The following is a 15,763-nucleotide window of genomic DNA, read 5'->3' as shown; positions in this document are numbered from 1 at the left end:
GAAATGAGGCAACAAAAGCTATGTGGCATCTAGAGAACTTAGAGCAAAATGATAAGTTATTCCTTATCAATAATTACTTTAAATATAGGTGGATTAAACTATAAAAAGCGACTGGCAGAAGGGATTAAAAAATGGTCTAATATATTCTGTATATAGGAGACTCACTTTAGATGCATAGATACAAATAGATTTAAAGTGAAAGGATGGGAAAAGATATTAATGCATATAGTAACCAAAAAAGGGCAGGGATAGCTATACTAATTTTAGACAAAATAGACTTTAAATCATGAAGGTTGTAAGAGACTAAGCACATTGTATATTAATAAAAAGTACAATACAGCACGAAGATATAACAATTATAAATATTTATATACTTAATAATAGACTATACAAACATATGAAAAAAATTAACAGAAGTGAAGGGAAAAAGACATTTTTATAATACTAGTTTGAGACTTCAGTATCCTATTCTCAATAATGTATAGAAAACAAGATAGAAGACAAGTAAAGAAATATGAGGACATGAACAACACAATAAAGCCAACTAGAGCTAACAGACATGTACAGAACACTACCTAACAACAGCATATACATTCTTCTCAAGTGCACCTCGTGTATTCTTTGAGGTAGACTGTATGTTAAGTCACAAATTAAGTCTCAATAGATTTAAAAAGGTAGATGTCTTACAAAGTATTTTCTTTGACACTTTGATGAAGTTAAAAATAAATAATGGAAGAAAAACTGGAAGATTCACACATTTGTGGAAATTAAATAACATTTTTAAGCAATGAATGGATTAAAGAAATTGTGAGGGAAATAAGACAATACTTAGAGATGAATGAAAACAAAAGCAAAACATACTAAAACCTGTGGGATGTAGTGAAAGCAGTGCTAAGGGGGAAATTTATAGCTATAAATGCTTACATTTAAAAAAATTGATCACAAATCAGCCTAATTTCACAACTTAAGGAACTAGAAAAAAATTATATTCAAAGATAGCAGAAGGAATGAAATAATAAATATTTGAGCAGAGATAAATAATAGAAAAGCAGTAGAGAAAAATCAGTGAAACCACAAGTTGGTTCTTTGATCAGCAGAACTGATAAATGTTTATTTAGCTAGATTGAGTAAGAAAAAACACTCAAAATTATTAAAATTGGAAATGAAAGTGGGGACATTACTACCAATTCTACAGAAAAGGAAAGGTTTATAAGAAAGTACCGTAAACAGTTATATGACAACAAATGAGATAACCTAGATGAACTAGACAAATACCTAGAAACACAAAACCTACTAAGACTGAATCATGAAAATTCAGGAAATCTGAATATACCTATAACTAGTAAGAAGATTGAATCAGTAATAAAAGATCTCCTGACAGGGGCGCCTGGGTGGCTCAGTTGTTAAGTGTCTGTCTTCCACTCAGGTCCAAATCGCAGGGTCCTGGGATGGAGCCCCACATCGGGCTCCCTGCTCGGCAGGAAGCCTGCTTCTCCCTCTCCCACTCCCCCTGCTTGTGTTCCCCTCTCGCTGTGTCTCTCTCTGTCAAATAAATAAAATCTTAAAAAAAAAAATCTCTAAAGAAAAGCCCTTGACCTGATTGATTCACTGATGAATTCTACCAAACATTTAAAGAAGAACTAGCACCATTTTTTTTTTTTTTTGTGAATAAAGTGATAGAGTTTTATTAAGTGAGGATACAGAAAAAGCTCTCAGGAATGGGGGGGGTGTCGTCCCAACAGGCTTGCCCCTAAAACCATTTGTTCTCAAATTTTTCCAAAATAACATAGAGAACACTTACTGACTCATTCTATGAAGCCAGCATTACCCTAATATCACAGCCAGACAAAGATAGTATAAGAAAACTATGAACCAGTATCCCTTGTGAATATTGATTCAAAATTCCTCAATAAAATACTAACAAACCATATTCAGCATATTAAAAGGGTTATACACCATGACCAAGTTGGATTTATTCTTGGAATGAAGGATGGTTTAGCATACATAAATTGATCAGTGTGATATATACCACATTAACAGAATGAAGGGGAAAAACTATGTGACCATCGCAATTGATGTAGAAAAAGCATTTGATTAAATTCAGTACCCTTTTATGATTAAAAAAACAGCAAACTAGGAATAGAAGGAAACTACCCTGACATACTAAAAACCATATGTGAAAAACTGAAAACTTTCCTCTCGGATCAAGAAAAAGATAAGGATGCTCACTTTTCCACTCATATTCAGCGTGGTACTGGAAGTCCTAGCCAGAGTAATTAGGCAAGAAAAAGAAATAAAAGGCATTCACATTGGAAAGGAAGAAGTAAAATTATCTCTGCAGATTATATGATCCTATATGTAGAAAACCATAAAGTTCTACACAAAAAACTTTAAGAACTAATTAAGATATTCAGCAAAGTAGCAAAACACAAAATCTAGTTTCATTTCTGTACATTAACAGTCAACAATCAATAGAGGATATTAAGAAAACAACTCCATTTATAATAGCATCAAAAATAAAAAAAATACTTAGGAATTAATTTAACTGAAGAGGTGAAAGACTTGTACAGTGAAAACTATGAAACTCTGCTGAAAGAAATTAAAGAAGATACAAGTAAGTGGAAGCATATTTCATGTTCATGGATTGGAAGAATTTGTATTGTTATGATATCAAAACTGTCCAAACTGATGTTTTTTGCAGAAATGGAAAAATCCATCCTACAATTCAGTATGTCATCTCAAGGTACCCCCAAATAGCCAAAACCATGTTGAATAAGAATAACAAATTTGGAAGACTAAATTCTTCCTGATTTCAAAACTTACTACTAAGCTACAATAATCAAAACAGTGTGGTACTGGCATAAATACAGATATATAAACCAATGGAATGGAATAGAGTCCAGTAACAAATCCTTGAATACATGGTCAAATAATTTTTGACAAGGGTGCCAACGCCGTTCAGTGGGGAAAGGACAGTTTTTTCAATAAATGGTACTGGGAAAACAGGGTATCTATGTACCAAAGAATGAAGTTGGACCCTTACCTAACATTGTCTATGGAAATTAACTAAATAGGTCAAAGACCGGAAATGTGAAAGCTTGGAAGAAAACAGGCCAAAGCTCCCAGCATTGGATTTGGCAATGATTTGTTGGGTATGACACTGAAGGCACAGGCAACAAAAGAAGAAATAGACAAATTGAACTTCATGAAAATTAAAATCTTCTGTGCACCAAAGTATACTATCAACCATGAAAAGGCAACTTACAGAATGTGGGACAATACTGGCAAATTGTATGTCTGATAATGGGGTTGATATCCAGAATATATGTAGAATTCTTAAAACTCAGCAACTGCAAAAAATCTGATTCACAACTGGGCAAGGGACTTGAGTAGACATTTCTCCAGAGAATATATGTAAATGGTTCATAAGCACATGAAAAGATGCTAAACGTCACAGATCATTAGGGAAATGCAAATCAAAACCATAATGAGATACCACCTCACACCTAGTCAGATGGCTACTATCAAAACAAAACAAAACAGGGACGCCTCGGTGGCTCAGTCAGTTAAGCGGTTGCCTCCGGCTCAGGTCATGATCCCAGGCTCCTGGGATCGAGTTCCACATGGGCCTCCCTGCTCAGCGGGGAGCCTGCTTCTCCCTCTGTCCCCCCCCCCACCCTTGTGCTGCTCTCTCTCTCTCTGACAAATAAATAAATCTTTAAAGACAAAACAAAACAAAAAGTGTTGGTGAGGATGTGGAGAAATTGGAACCCTTCTGGACTATTGGTGGGAATGTAAAATGGTATACCTACTGTGGAAAACAGTATGGAGGTTTGTTAAAAATGGAATTACTGTATGATCCAGCAATTGCATTTCTGAATTATATACCCCAAAGAGTTGAAACTAGGGTCTTAAAGAGATATTTTTACACCCATGTTCATAGCATTATTCACAGTAATTAAAACTTGGAAACAACCCAAGGGTCCATGATGTATGAATGACTAAACAGAATGTGGTATATACATAAAATGGAATATTATTTAGTCTTAAAAAGGAAGGAAATTCTGATTCATGCTACAATAGAGATTAACCTGTTGAGGACATGATGCCAATTGCAAAAATGCAAATACTGTATGCTTCCATTTATATGAAATACCTAGAGTAGTCAAAAATCATAGAGTCAGAAAGTATAATGATGGTTTCCAGGAGTTGGGGAGAGGGACAATGGAGAATTATTGTGTGAAATGTGTAGTTTTAGTTTTGTAAAATGAGTTCTGGAGATGGTGGTGATGGGTGCATAACAGTATGAATGTGTTTAATATCATTGAACTTTACACTTAAAAATGGTTAAGATGGTAAATTTTATGTTACTTGTATTTTGCCACAGTAAAAAAATCATTTAAAAAACGTAATTAAGGGGACGCCTGGGTGGCTTAGTCAATTAAGCGTCTGCCTTCGGCTCAGGTCATAATTCCAGGTCCTGGGATCGAGCCCCGCATCGGGCTCTCTGCTCAACGGGAAGCCTGCTTCTCCCTCTCCCACGCTCCCTGCTTGTGTTCCCTCTCTCGCTGTGTCTCTCTCTGTCAAATAAATAAATAAAATCTTAAAAAAAAAACATAATTAAGGCATATTAAAGATTCAACTCAATACCCATTTTGGTTCTTACTAGCTCGTAGGCACTGTGGTGCATCCTGGGAATAAAGATGATGAAGATACAGTTGTAGCCCCCAATATGCTCAAAGTCAAAGAAGTGTACTTGGAAACAAATAATTATACTATAGTGTGATAATAAAAGAGAATTTTGTGAGAGGGGAGGTTTCAGAGGGTAGAGGTTGGTTGCCTGAGTTGAGTTGTAAAGGATGTCTATTCTAAGCCAAAAGGTGATGAATAAGAGCATTGAAGTCTGGAGTCAAATAAGTTGTATGTGAACATAGTGGGTCAGATAAGTTGGTAAGTTAAAGTTTTATATGTGGGACGATGATGGGCAGCAGGTGTGGTCCACAGAAGTAGGCTTTAGAAGAGGTTTGTTTGTTACAGAGTTACATTAAAGAGTTTTAAACATAAATTGTGTGCTTTACAGAGGGAATTGTGTGTGTGTGTGTGTGTGTGTGTGTGTGTGTGTGTGTGTGAAGAATAGATTGGGGTAAGGTAAAAGTGGAGGCATGGTAAGCTATGGCAGTAAGTTAGGTGAGTGAGAATCAAGGCCTGAATTAATTAGTGGTAGAACTGGAGAAGAGAGAAGAGATCTGAGCATAAATTGAGGAGTAACAGCCATAGAGTTTGGTGCTTTTATAAATTGTGGCTCAGGGACACGAACTGGTGAGCATGACTTATAGATAGGATTTTGATATGGTCTCTGGTTCTGTCAGCTAAGCTAGGGAAGACTGGAATGAGAGCAGATTTTGCAGAGTTCACTGGAAAGAGAGGGGATAAGAGGGTAGAAAGAACCAAGATCGGTTTTAGATTTAATTTGAGGCCCCTGCACAAATCCTTTCAGATAACTTTACTGAGGTCAGCTGTAATATTGTCCCTCAACATCTCACTTGGTGCCAGTATCAGAGTCATAATAATGAGCTTTTTTTTTATTAGGTTTATTTGAAATACTTAAGATAGATTCAGAAAACAGCAAACCCTGTTAGTTAAGATCTTTGTGCAACTGAGGTTTTTTATTTGGAAGAAAAACGAAATAAATTTAATTGTTACTTTCTAATGTATGTATTTTACAAATTCTTTAAATTTTTCTCACGTATATCCTTTTGACATACATATATTAGGGGTTTTTATTTTTTAGGTTTTTTTCCCCACGTAAATTGATGCATAACAGTGTTACAGTAAGTTTTCTAACAGCCATAAACGTGTGGTGCATTTTAGAAATAGTTCCTGTTTTTATTCAGTGAGTGTTAGTGGATTTATATTCTTTTTAACATAAGGAAAACCACGTAGATTGGCTTAAAAATTGTAAGAAAAAATAAGTCTAAATTGGAGGGTAGGAAGAGCTTAAATCTAAGGTTCTGAAACATACCATTAGAGAGGTTCCTCTCTCTGTCTCTCACAAACACATACACATACATGTAGACATAAAATATTCTTTTGTAAAAAGCTTGTTTCTCTGGGTTGTTTAAATATAATGCTGCTCAGGGGCACATTAGTTGAATCTTAAATCTTTCATGTGGTAGTGTGCCAGTTCCTTTATGCTCAAGGTTGACAGGTAACAAAAACTCCTACTTTGGTTCAGCTAGATTATTAGTAAGGTAGAAGTATTGCTGAGTCATAGTTTCCTACCTTCTCAAGGTGGCTGTCAAGGGGCGCCTGGGTGGCTCAGTCGTTAAGCGTCTGCCTTTGGCTCAGGTCATGATCCCCAGGGTCCTGGGGTTGAGCCCCTCATCGGGCTCCCTGCTCGGCGGGAGGCCTGCTTCTCCCTCTCACTCCCCCTGCTTGTGTTACCTCTCTCGCTGTGTCTCTCTTTCTCTCTCTCTGTCAAATAAATAAATAAATAAATCTTAAAAAAAAAAAAAGGTGGCTGTCAAGTTGTTGTGGACTCCTACACAAGCAGTTTTACTTTAAATATCTGTCTGAGAAAATACGCTAAGACCAAAGACTATTTTGAATTCAGCAGCTGTTTTGAATGAACTCTTGTTTTGTTTTTAATTTAAATCCGTAAAAAGTAGTTCAAATAATCCTGAGTACTATATGGATTTTCAAACCACTTGCTAAAGCTGGAGTCCATGAGGGGGTAGAACTATGGGTTGGGAACCACTGCTCTGGAGAAAGTCTTAAAACATGCTTACTTCTCTGGGTGTTAAAATTTGAGAGGTAGTCTGGAATAAGGATAGTATCCTTATAATACCCATCTCTGTCTGCACCTAGCAAAGTAATGGGACTTCTTTTTTGGTGTGGACTATGTATATTATCTTCATGGTGCAGTACAGGCATTTTTTTTTCCCTTTAGAAAGTAGTTTCTTACAGGGCGCCTGGGTGGTTTAGTCGGTTAAGCATTGGACTCTTGATTTCGGCTGGGGTCATGATCTCAGGGTTATGAGATTGAGCCCTGCACTGGGCTTCTCTTCTCCCTGTCTCTCTCTGCACCCCTCCCCCATGCTTGCACAAGCTCTCTCTCTTAAAAAAAAAAAGTTTCCTACATGAAAAAAAAAATTTAAGCAATCAGGTCTTTCTCTACCTCTCATCTCTAGAAATAGGCCTATTTTAAAAGGTAAGGCATACCTACTTAATTCTTCTGAAATAGTTTTGGAATTTTGGATATATGAAATTATGCTGATTTGTGTTTCATTTTTATCTTTTACGGTGGTACTTAATTTTTTTTTGTTCTTGAATATACAGAAAAGTATATGCTCACCAGCTAGAGATAACCAATGTTAATATGGTCTCAAAGTTAATTGAGATCACAGTTTGGCATCCTTTCTTCTTCTTTAAATTACTCAACTAATGTTTATATATTTTTTATGTCATTAAAAAGCCTTTGTAAAATTTTTAAATGGAAAAATGTTTATATATATATAGTTGTGTCATAATTTAGCATTTTTCCTAATGTTGGCTTATCATGGCTGATAAATTAAGAGTAATGAAAGATCACACTACTTTTTTTTTTTTTAAGATTTTATTTATTTGTTTGACAGAGAGAGACAGCGAGAGCAGGAGCACAAGCAGAGGGAGTGGGAGAGGGAGAAGCAGGCTTCCCGCTGAGCAGGGAGCCCGATGTGGGACTCCATCCCAGGACCCTGGGATCATGACCTGAGCCAAAGGCAGACGCTTAACGACTGAGCCACCCAGGCGCCCAGATCACACTACTTCTGATATAAATATTGGTCTAGTATGTACGTGACATAGTGTATTGATCCAGGTTCATCATTTATCTTTGGAGTTAATCGCTATTCAAGTGAATTTCATTTCAAGTTATTTTGTTGACTCCATTCTGTGTTTTCTCTTCTCACATCAGTTCTTACTGAATTATTATAGCTTCAGGTTTTATTTTTCTTTCTAAAATATTTGCTCACTAATTCAGATTTAAATACTGATGTTTAGGATAAAGATGGAGATAGAGCCGTTCACCATGCAGCTTTTGGAGATGAAGGTGCTGTTATAGAAGTACTGCACCGGGGCAGTGCTGACTTGAATGCTCGCAACAAGCGCCGACAGACGCCACTTCATATCGCTGTCAATAAAGGCCATCTGCAGGTTGTGAAGACTTTATTGGACTTCGGCTGTCATCCTAGTCTCCAGGTAAAACTTTTAATGACAGATATTCTGCAGGCATTGCTAGGATTCTGTTAAGAGGAAATACTAAGTTCTGTGGTAAGCATTCCTTTGTTATCAGTTCATTTTTTGTTTGATCATTCTATGTGATAAAATTGGCAGCTGTTCTTCTTAGAAAAGACTTTTTAAGGAAAGTGTCAGTAGATTGGTTCTATATTGGAGGGTGGGGATGGGGATTTCCTTGTAAAAATATCAGCTTATGAATTGATTTCACTTTATTGATCATGACTGAGCTTCAGCAGCTTAAGAAGTATAATAGGCTGCATTTAATGATAGTTACTTTATCTAAATTATTTCAGTTGTAGCTTAATTTATCTTCGGGTCTTGGTCTAGTCATTAGTTTAGGAAGATTTTCTGTTTTGGAAAATATACAGGGTTTTAGGGTTGATTTTCAGTAGGACCTAATTTTGAGTCAAGAGTCACTTAAGAGATGATTCCTGTCCACAGTTTTAGCAGCCAGATGGATTCGATTGGATAGATGTCAGAGAAGCAACAAAGAAGAAAAATAGGAGTAATGGGACTGAGGGTTTGGGATCTGAAAGAATTGGAGATTTTATTCAGCTAGATGGTTTTGAGAGACTGATATTTCTGAGGCACAGCATTTTGGAACTGACAGTGTTTGGAACTTAGAGCCTCTAAGTGGATTATAGAATTGGAGGATGGGGGAGGAATTAGAGGGTGTTGATCTGTTGAAGGAGAGATAATTTGTACCTATTGATTTTGGGGGGTCTGAAATGGCAGACAAAGTCATCTGTTGAGAGTGAATGGGGAGTGATAGGTATAGAAAAGGTAATTGAGAAGAGTGATAAATGTTTGGAATAGCTACTGTGGGAACCAGAAGGAAGGACGATCAGGGCCAGTAGAAGCTTATTCCAGCCATATTAAGAACCTATCCCTTCGGACGCCTGGGTGGCTCAGTCGGTTAAACCTCTGCCTTCGGCTCAGGTCATGATCCAGGGTCCTGGGATCGAGTCCCACATCAGGCTCCTTGCTCAGTGGGGAGTCTGCTTCTCCTTCTGCCTGCCGCTCCCCCTGCTTGTGCTGTTTCTCACTTGTACTCTCTCTCTCTGATAAATAAATAAAATCTTAAAAAAAAAAAAGCCTATCTCAAGTTGAAGACTGAATTTTTAGTGCCACTAGATAGAAGGCTGGAAAATGGCTGGTTGGATTGAACTTGGGTTAGGAATTTGTTTTGAGGGTAGGTGAGGATATGCCTGGGATTGGCCAACTTTTTCTGTAAAGGGCCAGATGATAATTAGGCTTTCATGTAGTTTCTATCATGACTATCCAGTGTTGCAGTTGTAGCATGAAAGCAGCCATCGATAATACATAAATGGATGTATATGGCTGAATTCCAGTAAAACTATTTACAAAAACAGGTGGCAGGCTGAATTTAGCAACCATGGTATAAACCATAGGTATGACTTAACTGAGAATAGTATTTATGAAACTATGAAATAAATGAGGTCTAAATTACCCACTTATGCAGATAATCTACTAAATCAGTTGATTGATGAAAAAGGTAGTCGGCTTGAAAAAAAGGAAGACCGAGACTGCTAAATTTTCTTTTACATTTGTTTCTATTTTGATTAATTAGCCACTTTCCTGCCCCTTGACAACATTTAGATTAATATTTTCACCCATGACTACATAATATATTCAGCTGGGGGGCTCTGAAAAACTGCTAATGCCTGGGTCTCACCCCTAAATTCTGGTTTAGTTGTCCTGGAGAACAGCCTGAGTATCTTTTTTTTTTTTTTAAGATGTATTTATTTATTTTAGAGAGTGAATGCATGTTCATGCATGAGCGGGATTGGCAGAGGGAAACAGAGAGAGAATCCCAAGCAGACTCTGTGTCAATCATGGAGCCTGACACAGGGCTCAGTCTCACGACCTTGAGATCATGACCTGAGCTGAAACTGAGAGCTGGAAGCTTAACTGCGCCACCCAGGCGCCCTGTGCCTGGGTATCTTTTTAAGAGCTCCCCTACAGATTCTAATGTGCAGCCAAGGTTAAGGACTATTGACTTTCAATTCATTGCTCTAGGGCCCCAAGACTGGTGTTAGGTTTGTTTTGAAAGTTTAGGACATAATGATTACTGAGTGGTAGGAATCTGGTATAGTAGGCCATTTTAAACTAATGAATTCTGGGGGCAGCTTTTCACCTCATTGATTTTTGTAATTAGCTGACTCATATTTGAGGGTACTTTTTAATTTTATTTTTCCTTTTCTTTGGTAGGCTACAACATGTTCATTGTGTTTTCCATCGAGATTGAGTATGAGTTTAATATAATGAGGCTAATGTTTCTTGCCTACATCTTAAAATTTAACACAGGATGTTTATTGAAGGTTACTGGATATGGCTTCTGTTTAGTAGTTCAGTATACATATTAATATTACATGTGATGTTTGGTTCAAGAACTAATGAAAGTCTCTTTAAATTAAAAAAAAAGGATTCTGAAGGTGATACCCCTCTTCATGATGCAATAAGTAAGAAACGTGATGACATTCTGGCAGTTCTTCTAGAAGCTGGAGCAGATGTTACCATTACAAATAATAATGGATTTAATGCTCTACACCATGCTGCACTAAGAGGAAATCCCAGGTAAAGATCTCACCTGTACTATTTTGTTTGCAGTTTAAAAATATTTTCCTAGTGCTGGTTCTCTTTTCTGATACTGATGAGGAAATAATGGCATATTTTAGTGCCTTATAAATCATTTTAAAGTCTGTGGAAATTATGCCTTCACTAAATAGATTAGTTTTATATTATTTTTTTATTGTTAAACTAATACAAGTATTATGAAATGACTTACATATATTAAATATGTATATAAAGTATCAAGAATACTTGCTTATATCTAAAGATTTAATTAAAATGCATTCCAATCTGGGGCACCTGGTTGCTCAGTGGTTAAGCGTCTGCCATTGGCTCAGGTCATGATCCCAGAGCCCTGGGATCGAGCCCCACATCAAGCTCCTTGCTCTGCGGGGAGCCCGCTTCTCGCTCTCCTCCCCGCTTATACTCTCTCACTGTCTCTCCTCTCTTTCTCAAATAAATAAATAAAATCTTAAAAAAAAATTTTTTTTAATGCATTTCATTTTGAGATTATGTTTCTTTAAGATCATTCTCAGTGTGTCCTCTGATCTCATGTTATCCATTTGCATGATTTTTAAGTAGGCTCCATGCTCAGCCTGTAGTCCAGTGCGGGGCTTGAACTCAAGACCCTGAGATCAAGACCTGAGCTGAGATCAAGAGTCGGATGCTTACCTGACTGGGCCCCCCAGGCACCCCATTTGCATGATTGTTTTTTTAACTTGTGGCTAAATAACTATTAAGTACCTAATTCTTTATTATTAATATAATTTTATAGGCTTCTAGTGTAGATATTCCCCAGCCATTGTTAACAATAGTGACAGGCAGTCTACTAGAAAAAAGATTTGCTGGTTATAGTTTGAGAAAAACTTCTGGGAAATCACAACTCATAAAGGATCTGCAGAGTCTCACAGAACAGGAAAATACTTAGTTTTGCTTAAATTAGAGCTTTCTATGAATGAATTTTTGGCAACAACTTAACCTTGAGAAGCATTTTAGAAAATTTTTGCATTAGATGTCTTCTGTTTGTAGTTGAATTAAGCCTGCATATTTTGCCTGAGGGAGCTAGCTGTTCACTTTGAAGTTTATTTTGACAGTTTATCCTGAATTCTTCTTTTAAAATTGAGATAAAATTGACATATAATATTGTTAGTTTCAGTTGCACAATATAATGATTTGAAATATGGATATATTATGAAATGATTTCCATGATAAGTCTGGTTAACATCCTTCACCACATGTGATTACATATATTTTTTCTTATGAGAAGAACTTTTAATATTTACTGCTTTAGCAACTTTGAAATATACAGTACAGTATTAACTAACTCTATTACATCCCCATGACTTCTTGTCCTCTGGTTCCATACTGCGTTTTTATATCATGTATCCTTCTAGGATCACCACTAGAGGGGGAGCACAGAGAACGAAAGGATTATACTGCTGTTGCTTGTTGATGCTCCTAACAATGGGTATATAATGTGGGAGGAAATAAATGACCATATTTTAGATTATGTCTTGATTTGTTTTTCAAATTACAAATATTTGAACACTTCATACTTCGGCACTGTGAAGGAGACAAAATAGTATTATATGTTCCCTGCCTTTCAAAGAGAAGATGATGATAGCACTTACACAGGCAAGGCCTCTACTAAATGGTTTACATGCATTATCTCCTTTAATCCTTTCAACAGCTTTTTGGGGCAGGTGTTAATATCCTCTTTTTATAGATAATATGAAGCTTATAAAAAGAGGAATTTACTTATTCAAGATCACACAGCTGACTAGTGGAGCAGCTAGAAGTTGAGCAACAATCTGCCTTAATAGATTGTAGGGTGCCTGGGTGGCTTAGTCAGTTAAGCATCTGACTCTTGATCTCAGCTCAGGTCTTGATCTCATGGTCGTAAGTTCAAGCCCTGCGTTGGACTGCACGCTGGGCATGGAGCCTACTTTATTTAAAAAAATTTTTTTTTAATTTAAATTCAGTTAATTAACATATAATGTATTATTAGTTTCAGAGATAGAGGCCAGTGATTTGTCAGTCTTATATATTACCCAGTGCTCATTACATCACATGCCCTCCTTAATGTCTATCACCCAGTTACCCCATCCCCCCCCACTCCCCTCCCCTCCAGCAACCCTCAGTTTCCTATGATTAAGAGTCTCTTATGGTTTGTCTCCGTCTCTGATTTTGTCTTGTTTTATTTTTTCCTCTCTTCCCCTATGATCCTGTTTTGTTTCTCAAATTCCACATATGAGTGAGATCATATGATAGTTGTCTTTCTCTGATTGACTTATTTCGCTTAGCATAATACCCTCTAGTTCCATCCACATCATTGCACATGGCAAGATTTCATATTTTTTGATGGCTGAGTAATATTCCATTGTGTATATATACCACATCTTTTTTATCCATTCATCTGTCAGTGGACATCTGGGCTCTTTCCACAGTTTGGCTATTGTGGACATTGCTGCTATGAACATTGGGGTGCAGGTGCCCTTTCGGATCCCTACATTTGTACCTTTGGGATAAATACCCAGTAATGCAATTGCTGGGTCATAGGGTAGCTCTATTTTCAACTTTTTGAGGAACTCCATACTGTTTTCCAGAGTGGCTGTGCCAGCTTGCATTCCCACCAACAGTGTAGGAGGGTTCCCCTTTCTCCACATGGAGCCTACTTTAAAAAAGAAAAAAGAATAATAGCTCTTAACTACCTTGTATTACTTTTTCTGTATTACGGTTTCAAGACTGAAACACATGGACAGTGAATGATTTAACTAAGAATGTATTAATACAGCCATCAGTCCCCTTGCTGCCTCTTGGTTTAGGGTTATCTTTGACTACTCTCTCACTAATTCTCAACTTCCAGTTAGTTCTCAAATTCCATTTATTCTACTAGTCTTTTCCAATCTGTCCCATTCTTCCTATTTCATTGTTGCTGATCTAATGAAGTACTTACCACTTTTACTTGAACTATTACAGTATCTTTCTAATTGTTCTCTCTGATTTGGTGTTATCTCTGGTTTAACTTTCATACAGTTACCAACTTAGCATTCTAAAGGCATAGATATAATGGCACCTCTCCCCTGTTCCCAAATCTTAAGTTGCTTCCTATTGTACATAGAATAAAATTTGCGTACCTTGAACTTGGTTTTCATACCCATTGGCGGTTTGTCTTAAGCCTGTTTTTCTAACTTTGTCTCCCACTAATTAAAATCCCTCTTCTACCTTTCCCTTCAGCTACATTATGCTGTTCCCTTTTCTAAAATATCTTGTCTACTTTCCTCATCTATTTAAGCATCTTCTTTGGTCAAACTGTCCTTATCCCCTTCCCTTCTTGGTCTTAACCATCTTTCTTTCAGAGCTCCTAGCTCTCATCATTGAAATTATTTTGTTTGCCCTATACTAACTTGTTCTTTGTTCTTATTTTATTGCACTTTATGTTTGTTAGTGTGGTATTTCTGTGTTTCTTTCTGTTAAAATTGTGGGCACTCCTTTTCATTTGTATATCCCCCACAGTGCCTTGACTGTGATAGGGCCTTAATAAATGTTAGTCTTAATTTGACAGGACAGTGCTAGGTGTCACAGGATGTAATGTGATTAGTTACGGATTCTGTAGAGAAACTGCTAGGAGTTCAAACAGAAATTATTTCAGATTAGAATGGTCAAAAAGAGATTTTATTGGGGCATCAATAATTGGCTCAGTCAGTAAAGGGTCTGCCTTCAGCTCAGGTCATGATCCCAGGGTCCTGGGATCGAGCTCCGTGTCAGGCTCCCTGCTCAGCGGGGAGTCTGCTTCTCCCTCTTCCTCTGTCCCTCCCCCTACTCATGCCCCCCCAAATAAATAAATGAAATCTTTAAAAAAAAGAGATTTTATTGAGGAAGTTTAGCTTATCACATTAAATTATAAAGTTTAAGATAAACTGAATATTGAAGTGTTTAGGAAACAATTAAATATTTTCAATATTTCACTTTACTGGGAGTAGGGGTAGTATATTTAATAATGGTAATAAGCCTATACAAGGAGGAGAGAGTATACTAACATTTCTTTACTTCTTGCATATATCTTGAGAATTCCCTTCAAAATTTATAAGGGTGATTCCTCCAATCAAAGAACTGGTGTCAGGTGACATTTTTTTTTTAGGTGACATTTTAAAAAGGGGGGGGAAAGCCATTTTTATTATGCAGCCAAGTGCTTTAGTTAAAGCTATATGATTGTTTTTTGTTCCTATTTCCTTAAGACATTTCATGCAATTGTGACTATAGATTGCCAGATAAAGAGTGATTTTAATTGGACTCTAAAGAATATCAGAAGATTATACAACTTATATATCAGTTGAAATTGCAGATTGAGGTTGTTTTCAGTTCTTTTTTTCATATCAGATTTTTTATTCTTAAAATATGCTTTTTTTCCCCTTGTACTGATGAGTGATGTCAAAAGACAGAAGGAATCATTTTTGGTGTACTCAGAATTTTTTTAAAAAACTCTTTGGCCTTGGGGCTCCTGGGTGGCTCAGTCGTTAAGCGTCTGCCTTCGGCTCAGGTCATGATCCCAGGGTCCTGGGATCGAGTCCCACATCGGGCTCCCTGCTCGGCGGGAAGCCTGCTTCTCCCTCTCCCACTCCCCCTGCTCATGTTCCCTCTCTTGCTGTGTCTCTCTCTGTCAAATAAATAAATAAAATCTTTAAAAAAAAAGAAAAAGTCTTTGGCCTTAACACTTATTTGAGGAAACCAGATATAGTTCATTTATTATTTTCAGAACCTGATGAAATTAGCATTTTTAAATAAAATATTAGACATGATTAATATGTGCCAATATTTTCCGCTTTCTTATAAGCATTTTATAATTTATATAACGTGATGAATCTCTTACCTTGAATTATAACATTTTAATTTG

The 15,763-nt window shown here is 36.7% G+C and overlaps 1 protein-coding gene across 2 annotated transcripts in view; it reads left to right on the top strand.

Annotated features, from left to right (window-relative positions):
• Positions 1 to 15,763, top strand: part of MIB1 (MIB E3 ubiquitin protein ligase 1) — a 133,630-nt gene that overhangs the window by 73,224 nt on the left and 44,643 nt on the right. For both annotated transcript variants that reach the window (XM_025886604.2, XM_025886603.2), the window contains exons 11-12: positions 8,041 to 8,238; positions 10,724 to 10,875. In XM_025886604.2, the coding sequence (XP_025742389.1) occupies positions 8,041 to 8,238; positions 10,724 to 10,875 (350 nt within the window). The remainder of the gene's footprint in view (positions 1 to 8,040; positions 8,239 to 10,723; positions 10,876 to 15,763) is intronic.

This window comes from Callorhinus ursinus, unplaced genomic scaffold, assembly GCF_003265705.2.
Source record: "Callorhinus ursinus isolate GAN/ISIS: 27379988/994484 unplaced genomic scaffold, GSC_fseal_2.0 scaffold11, whole genome shotgun sequence".
NCBI lineage: Eukaryota > Metazoa > Chordata > Mammalia > Carnivora > Otariidae > Callorhinus > Callorhinus ursinus.
Note: the sequence above shows the minus strand (reverse complement) of the source record. Positions and strands in the feature narration are given on the sequence as shown.